Consider the following 8,417-nt stretch of genomic DNA (forward strand, 5'->3'; position numbering starts at 1 on the left):
CGGGTGGACTTAATCCTGTTCAACCTTCTCTTTTCCGCCGAGGTGCTGGCCGTTTCTCCGAGGTTCAACTTGACTTTCTAGGACCTCTCTCTGACTCGCCTGACCACTCAGAACCTAATAACTGTACCTATCTGACTATACTCGTGGATAGTGCTACTCAGATGTGTATGGGTTGTCCAGCCCAATCGACTTCCACTTCATCTGTCATCTCAGCTGTGCTTCAATGGTGTGCTATTTTTGGACCCCTTCTGTGCTACAACTTGATAGCCCTCCTGCGCATAGCTCTGACAAGCTATCCCGGTTCCTAACGGTTTTGGGTATCGAACGATCCCTTGGTGTTTCACGTCGTCCTCAATGCCAAGGTCGTGTGGAAAACGTCATCAAAGAGATCAAACTAGCCATGTCTACTAACTCCATCTTATCTCCGGGTCGTCTTCCATGGTGGGTTATCGCACAATCGGCTATTTCGGTCCACAACAGCAGCAAGATAGCACTATATGGTTTCAGTCCCTCTGAGTTGGCCTTTGGCATTGCTGATCCTTTTCTCCCTTCAGCAGCTCTACTTGACCCGCAGTCTGATGCGGAAGCTTCCTCTATCGATCAGTTTAATGATTCTTGGTCAGAGTTTCGTAATCAACTTGTCGATAATTTCTATATTACTAGAGCCATCGCTGATGATGTAGCTCATAAGCTTGAAATGATTCACTTGGCTCACGAAGTGCCCTTGCACACTTTTTCTCCTGGAGATCAGGTTCGGCTCTGTCGACTGGAGAACAGCCACAGAGTCTTACGCGGGCCTTTCACTGTTACGGACTTCCATCCTTCTAACCCCTATCTCTATCGTCTTTCAGATTGGCCGGGATGGGTAAGTCTTGGTCAACTACTACCCTTTCGTCAAGATTCATCCCTTGACGATTTCACCAACGCTGTTCATCCTCATGAAGCCTATACCTCCGGTATTTTCTCGCTCTCCTTGCCTGACGACGTGAAGATTGAGTTACATGATGCCGAGGCCGGCAACTTTGTGATAATAGCTGAGGATGATACAACTGGTCCTGAACCTACCAGAACCCTCCGTATTGGTGAGATTGACCAGAAGCTTCCTGATGGTTTCAAGATCATTGTGTTGAACAAATCTGCCCGTGGCTCCTGGACTCTACCACCAGCTCGTGATCGTGTTTCCTTCACATGGGATGTCAATTTTGCTGATGTTATCGGTGTCTTCCGCCCTACACGGACACGACGACTGCCCCCATCTCTTCTCTCTTGGTTGAAGACACATGGAGCTATGTAATGGTCTCACTCACACATCGATGTCTAGATGCTGTCTGGGGGGCGTGCACACGATATCTCGTGAATAGTCGACACATCTATCCATCTCTCTCTGTCCCCTTGTGCCAGTGTTACCAGCGCTGGCCCTGTTGATCGATATCCTAAGCTCTGCTTAGCTTCTATGTGATATAGTCTAGCGTTGCCTATGGCAACTTGCCATACTACTCGATAACTACCTAATCATTTCCCTATGACTGAGACAAGTGTTACTTCAAGTGGGGGTGAGGGAGGCAAGACGGACAAAGACCAGCAGCACGTAGCTGAGAAATGCATTCTCGCGCTCGGACGAAACCCACTGAAACTTGCTTTTTTGCGAGAGATCAATGTTTTGTGCGTCGAAGAATTGGGGCTTATCAGTGCGGATTTGTTAGCTGTGATTGATCGATGTCTCCGAGTGGCTCGTCGTAGTAATTTACCGTATGGAGGGATAATGCTACTTTGTAGTATGGACCCAATTCAATTGCCACCAATCCAAGGGCATCCTCTTCTTACATCGCCTATGATTCTTGTAACTTTTCGTCTAGTGCAATTAACTATATACGTTAGATCTGCCACAGACCATGACCTGCAACGTATCAACGAAATAGGTCGTATCCCAAGTTTGCATTTGCATCCAGAATTGATCGATGAATATTGTGAAATTATTACACGTAGATGCCGTTTCGCTACCTCTTTTGCATCTGTTCCGCATGACGTTTTAAGGGTTGTTGGGAAACGAATTGCTGAGCAGGAAGTAATAAAAGAACGAGATGATTATATTCGAACACATTTTTCTCCGGAAGAGCAGTATGTTTCTGAATCAATTGATCTTGAAAGTAGTAGTAATTCTATTCAATGGAAGATTGCTAGGAAAGAAGTGGCTTTGGTTCTTGATAAGAAGTGCTTGGAACCGGCTCAACTTCGATTAGTTCGTGGCGTAGTGATGCGTATAACACAGAATGATACTACTAATCGCAGATATTCGCAAGGTCAATTGTGTGTTGTATCCGTTATTCCAGCTGTGTTCCATGGTCCTGTGCATGTTTTCTTAGCTCCGGCTGGATATCGGCAATTGCCCAGTGATGGGGATTATGTAGCTGCTGGATGGCAAGAGATTAAAATACTTTTCCCTACTTCTGGCCGTGATACGTTTGTTAGGCCAGGGTTGCTAGGCCAACGATTGCAATATTCGCTGAGGCCATTTTGTGCCTCTACTGTGCACCGTTGTATGGGTAGCACTCTACCATCAGTGTGCGCACAACTGAGCACAGTAGACAAAAAGCATGAATTATGGTTAAGATCTCAGTTATATACTTTATTTTCTCGCGTTAAACGACTAGACGACATTATCCTTATAGGTGACGTTTCTCAGGCATTGACTGTTATCCGGTTTTTATTGAATAAAGTTCAACAGTTTGATGAGTACATTGATCTAATTTTACGTAGTCTTGATATGGACTCAACACAAAATGCAGGTTCTATTGTACGTCGCGATACCGGACCGTTCAGATATCATGCAAGTGATCTTCCTGAAACGTCGTCAATAGGAGGATGTGTATATATATTACTGAGTATGATGCGACCGTCTGTGTTTCACATTGGGAGCACTATATCTATAAGACGCAGGCTTTTGGAGCACAACCGATGTCAGGGAGCGATATCTACTCAAGATCCAATGTTGATTCCATGGTTATGTGTGGGGCTTATTACTGGATTCGATGCTCCAAATGCCATAACATGGCATATGGTCGCGTTACATGTCGTGTCCATAACCCATGATCAAAGATCATCTCATATCAATACTTCAGTGAGTGCATCCACTGGTGATGATCTGTAGATCTGGGATGTTGCCATCAATCGGTATGTATCATTGGTCGTCTATATTTTTGATCAAGTAGAAAATTATGTTCTGCTTATACGAAGGTGCACCTTAGCGGGGCATAAGCCACGATCTAAGATCATCAGATATCAATACTTCAGTGAGTGCATCCACTGATGATGATCTGTAGATCTCGGATGTTGCTATTAATCGGTATGTATCGTTCGTCGTCTATATCTTTGATCAAGTAGAAAACTATGTTCTGCTCATACGAAGGTGCACCTTAGCGGGACATAGCCCATGATCTAAGATCATCAGATATCAATGCTTCAGTGAGTGCATCCACTGATGATGATCTGTAGGTCTGGGAAGTTGCTATTAATCGGTATTCATTGTTCGTCGTCTATAATTTCGATTAAATAAGGAATTATGTTCTGCTTATACGAAGATGCACCTTAGCGGGACATAGCCCATGATCAAAGATCATCAGATATCAATACTTCAGTGAGTGCATCTACTGATGATGATCTGTAGATCTTGGATGTTGCTGCTCGTTGATCGCTGTTATTCTGTATTGCTATCACGGCACCATCATACGATCATACCATATACTATTCGTTATTTAACTGTTAGGTGTTAATGCGTTGCAGATAATACGAAGCGGCAGATGATTAGAGCTCTGGCTTATCTCAAGCTCGGCGGTCGTGGACCCCGTAGACGGGGTCCCGACCGTATTTTATGTAGGATATTGCTTCTAGGAAATTTTCCACCGAAACAGTAGTTGTGTTCCAGAGCAGTATATTGGGTAAATTAGTCACCCGTTAGTCTCTCAACTGAGTGCTTCAATGTAGTGTGAAATGATTTTAACAATAGACTCTATTGTTGAGTGATCAATGTGGTTGGGAGTCTCGAAGTATTGATCAATTTCGGCTGCATAAACAGCGAGGCCTTCTCCGGATTGTCGAACCTAGCTGACGGTGATAGTTGAGGTAGTCGTAGAGAACTAACGATAGAATGCCAGCTCGAATAGGATAGATCGCTATGAACCGGTATATGGGAAAAGGGGAACCATGAGACAATAGCTAACGCGTAATGATCGATCAATACAATATGTACGCATATACATTGGCGCGCTCTAACATGCGAGTGTGAAGCATTGAGTAGCCTAGCAAGGAAGGATTCTATGCTAGCGCTATGAATACAAAACGAGTCCTCTGAATCGTTCGCTAGAGTGCAGAGCACTGTGCAGAAGCATTGACTGTTTTTTGTCTGGAAGTATAAAGGCAACGCGTCGGAGGCCAGTATGCACGTTGGGCGTTCACAACTGCGCATTGGTCTCCAATTCTCGCAACCCGGATCACTATTCGCTTAGTGCGATCTGTCCGAAATTACTTCGTGATCTGTGAATCTTCATAATTTGTGAATAGACAACACCTGAGGTATCAACTCGACACTGCGGGACGCAAATTCCTTGTTAATTACTCCGGAGTTAGTAATTCCTATGTCGAGCACCGCAACTCCGAGTTATCGTGCTCGTCCAAGCTTGACTTGATGGTCTTGAGTGAGGAGCCGATAGGTCATCTTGTCGGTTCCGCTCAGCTCCTGTGTGAGGCTACCACTGGTCGCCCACTGGATTCAGAACGACAATCTTTCTGGGATATGGGAATTCTTCTGGAAACAGTAAGAGAGGTTGCAAGGTCACGTCTTTCAACGAGTTTCCTCGAGTTCACCAACATTCGCTTCGCCGAGCCTGACTCTATCACAATCAGAGAAACTTATTTGCTCACATAGATTCCCCCTTTGAAAATGCCGGAGTTACACGAGAGACTAAGTCTGCTGAACCTCCCCGAGATGTAGCCAAGTACAAACAGCGCGAACGGAAGATCCATAATTTCGTCAGAGATTGTGACCTTTTGAAGTTGAGAGTTTTCACTGGAAACTACGACTCACCTCTAAGAAGTGATAGTATCACTGTTCTACAATAGAAAGATGATTCGATGCAATGACACAGGGGGTCCCTCTGTTGACCTTCCTGGGAGTTCAGGACCATAGACTATGTCCTATCGGAACCGAGTGTGAAGCTGATAAAATCAGCTGCGACCGGAATCAGCCTGATTTCTTTTGCAGCCGTTTTTTGTTCACTTGGAAGTTTCAAGTTTAAGAAAAAACCGATTATAGTTTCGAGTTGAAACTATAATCGATATTTTCCTTATGGGCACTTCAATAATTAGAGTTTAATTCTCGGCGCCGACGTATGGCATAGCTGCCCCATCAGGCAGCATATATTGGGGCGGCATAGCTGCCCCATCAGACGGCATATATTGGGGTGGCATAGCTGCCCCATCAGATGGCATATATTGCGGTGGCATAGCTGCCCCGGCCATAAAATTGATCTGTGTGGGGAGCAACAGAATATTCCGCGGCCCAGCCTGCGGCAAGTCTATCAAATACTTCTAAGGCGGCGTGTATAAGCTTTCCCCATTAGCCTCGTGATTCCATTTATGCGACCTTAACATGACAAAACTCAAGATGAACTTCCCATCGATAGAACCGGTTATAATCTGGCTTATCATAACCGCAGGAATTGTGGCCCTGTGGTTCTCAGCGAGGCCACGAAGATTGGAGTAGAGTAACTTGATATGAAATCGTACGAGTATAAAACAGACATATCTGAACGATGAAGTAGAGATAAACATGAACAGTAGTGAGTTGAGCACTTCAACATCTATGAGACATGGTTCACTGGACGTGAATAAATAATAGAAGAATAATCAACCTAATATATGGTTGTAGTAGTAACTATGAGAAACAATGAATTAGAGAATGTTTTGATAACACAGATCGCCTAGTATTCTTGCTTTCTTCAGAATCCAACAATGGCATATCTTACTGATACGGTATTCGTATGATAGTGGATAAAAACCATATAGAGACAACTGCGTCTCCACTACTTTCGATCAATCCACATAGCTAATGAGGCGAGCGCCACACCTACTGCGCGGCATCTCAAAAAGCCTCTATACTCTAATACTCGAACTGGTAGTTTATATAAACTTAATATCAAAAACTCTTCGATCCATCATCAATGATGATGATGATTCATCATCCTCTCTCATCTATACCTTCCGATCTTCTACATCTTCGCCCCCTCGTCGCGAATCCTTAACATTTTCAACAACGCTTTGGGCACCCGCTTTTGTTGAGTCAACACCAGTTTATTCGCGACGACTCTATCATACCCAATAACCAGGATCCGGTCCGAGGGACCTTCGCCCCATCGCCCAGGGCGATTCGCCCTAGAGCATCTACCATCCATAACCGAACCTTCAGCTCACGAGTAGTCGGCATATTGTCAAGGACTTCAGCCACATCATAGAAGTAGTTGTGATCGTTCTGATCATCCGGCACCTCATATAACACCAAATCTTTGTGTAACAACTGCTCCATCGGGGTCTTCAACAACTTTTTCCAATGATTAACCACACCGAGGCGGCGATAACGCGGATCCGAGATTTCTCCTGCGAGACCTAGGCGCAACCCTTCATCCAGTGAAATGAGTTTCAATTGGTGAGCAGGGATGGGCTCGTCCATGCCGTCGACAGTGTAGTGATTGGTACCGGCTCTCCCAGCCACGACATATGGCCCTCGCACTTCAGGCTTCTGTCCGCCAGGAATATCTTTCGAAAGGACTCTCAGCACGTAGTCACCTACTTGCAGATCATCGTTAGTACTATTGAGACGAAACTCATCCTGCCTCTTGGAGATCTCGAGCTGCCTCACCGTATCCCAAATCGCATGCGCCGCCTCAAGACTGCGGCGAAGTTTGTCAGCATAGGCGCCAATGTTATCGCACCCTCCTTCAGGTGGGTTCTCACCAGCAAACAAGTCAGGCGTCGATCTGCCATACGTGAGATGGTAGGGGGAGAGGTCACCAACCGAGCCTGCGTAAGTCGGAGTTGCAGTGTTGTGGACCATAGCTATTGCCGGGAGTTGTTCCCACCAGCCTCTGCCCTCCTGCCGAAGTCGTTCGCTCGTCACTCTTAGAGCTGTCTTCACTTCTCTAACCGATCTCTCGACTATCCCTTGGACTCGAGGGTTTCTCACAGATCCAACTGTATGAGTCATCGAGGCAAACCGACATAGCTCCTTGATGATATCGGCCGTGAAGTGTGCTCCCCTATCAGAGTGGAGAACTGCGGGTGGGCCATGGACACATATATGGGTACGCCAAAGGACTTGTGCAGTAGTGGTTGCATCATCACTATGGACTGCCTCCAGGTGCAACCATCGGGTGAAAGCATCAATGACGAGTAGTATGTACTTTGGATCTTCAACTCCCTGCCCAGTACAGGTGATAGGCCCAGCATAATCCACAATCAGCAGTTCATTCGGCCTCGAGCTTCTCGATACTGTCGATCCCAGCTCGCCAACTTTATGACGCAATGTCACCTTGTCGATCTGGCATCTCGTACACGTACGGGCATACCTAGCACAATCGGATAGAACGGTAGGCCACCAGTGGAATCTCAACACCGCCTCTGCAAGTCGTGCTCCACCCCTGTGGCACATCGCGGTGAGGTCGTGGTATTTACACAGTATCCACGATCTCATCCACGGTGACTCTGACTTCGTCGAAGCCAACTCTCTCGTCTTAGCTCTCGGAACAAAGAGCTTCAAACCAGGCCTACCCCGATAAAATATGATGCCCTCATGTAGCACAAAACGCTCCGCGATTCTCTTGATGCGCTCTGCCGTGACTTTGTCGTCGTTGTCGAGGTGACCGTCGGATAGATACTGCCGCACCCGGGATAGCCGTACCCCTAAATATCTGCTCTCGTCGTCTCTCGCCTGGGCTTCTTCAACCTCCTCGAGAAACTTGGTCGCGCCGATACTAAGATAGACGGACTTCCGGCTATCCATGACCGCTGCAGCGACATCGACCATCTCATCTTCATTCGGAAGGTTATCAGAGAGCTCATCCGTATTCAGGGAGTCGACGTCGCTTGCGTCTTCATCTTCATCGTAGCTCATAGAGCCAGGTTCCACCTCAACCTCCATACTGCCCGAGTCGATCAGCAGTTTAGGATCGCTCGATTCCGGGGGTTCCGGGGTCGCCCCCTCATGTCCGCCCCCCGCGAAGACTCTGGCCAGCGCATCCGTGAATGCAGGGAATCCATCTCTACGCACCCACACCATATCTGTAACAGTGCGATCGTATAAGTCAACGAGAGGCAACCACTTGCCACCAAAGGTTCTTGCACATCACCCCACCGACGGCCGACGTTCA

The 8,417-nt window shown here is 46.6% G+C and overlaps 2 protein-coding genes across 2 annotated transcripts; one reads left to right on the forward strand and one right to left on the reverse strand.

Annotated features, from left to right (window-relative positions):
* Positions 1-400: 400 nt before the first annotated feature.
* Positions 401-3,688, forward strand: Pmar_PMAR007737 (hypothetical protein; the record flags this gene model as incomplete). Its single annotated transcript, XM_002787408.1, has 3 exons — positions 401-1,290; positions 1,987-2,065; positions 3,665-3,688. 3 exons carry the CDS (start codon positions 401-403, stop codon positions 3,686-3,688), a joined length of 993 nt encoding a protein of 330 aa, XP_002787454.1.
* Positions 3,689-6,334: 2,646 nt separating this feature from the next.
* Pmar_PMAR007738 (retrovirus polyprotein, putative) lies at positions 6,335-8,326 on the reverse strand (the record flags this gene model as incomplete). Its single annotated transcript, XM_002787409.1, has 1 exon — positions 6,335-8,326. One exon carries the CDS (start codon positions 8,324-8,326, stop codon positions 6,335-6,337), a length of 1,992 nt encoding a protein of 663 aa, XP_002787455.1.
* Positions 8,327-8,417: the final 91 nt, after the last annotated feature.

This window comes from Perkinsus marinus (assembly GCF_000006405.1).
Source record: "Perkinsus marinus ATCC 50983 genomic scaffold scf_1104296929402, whole genome shotgun sequence".
Classification (NCBI taxonomy): domain Eukaryota; phylum Perkinsozoa; order Perkinsida; family Perkinsidae; genus Perkinsus; species Perkinsus marinus.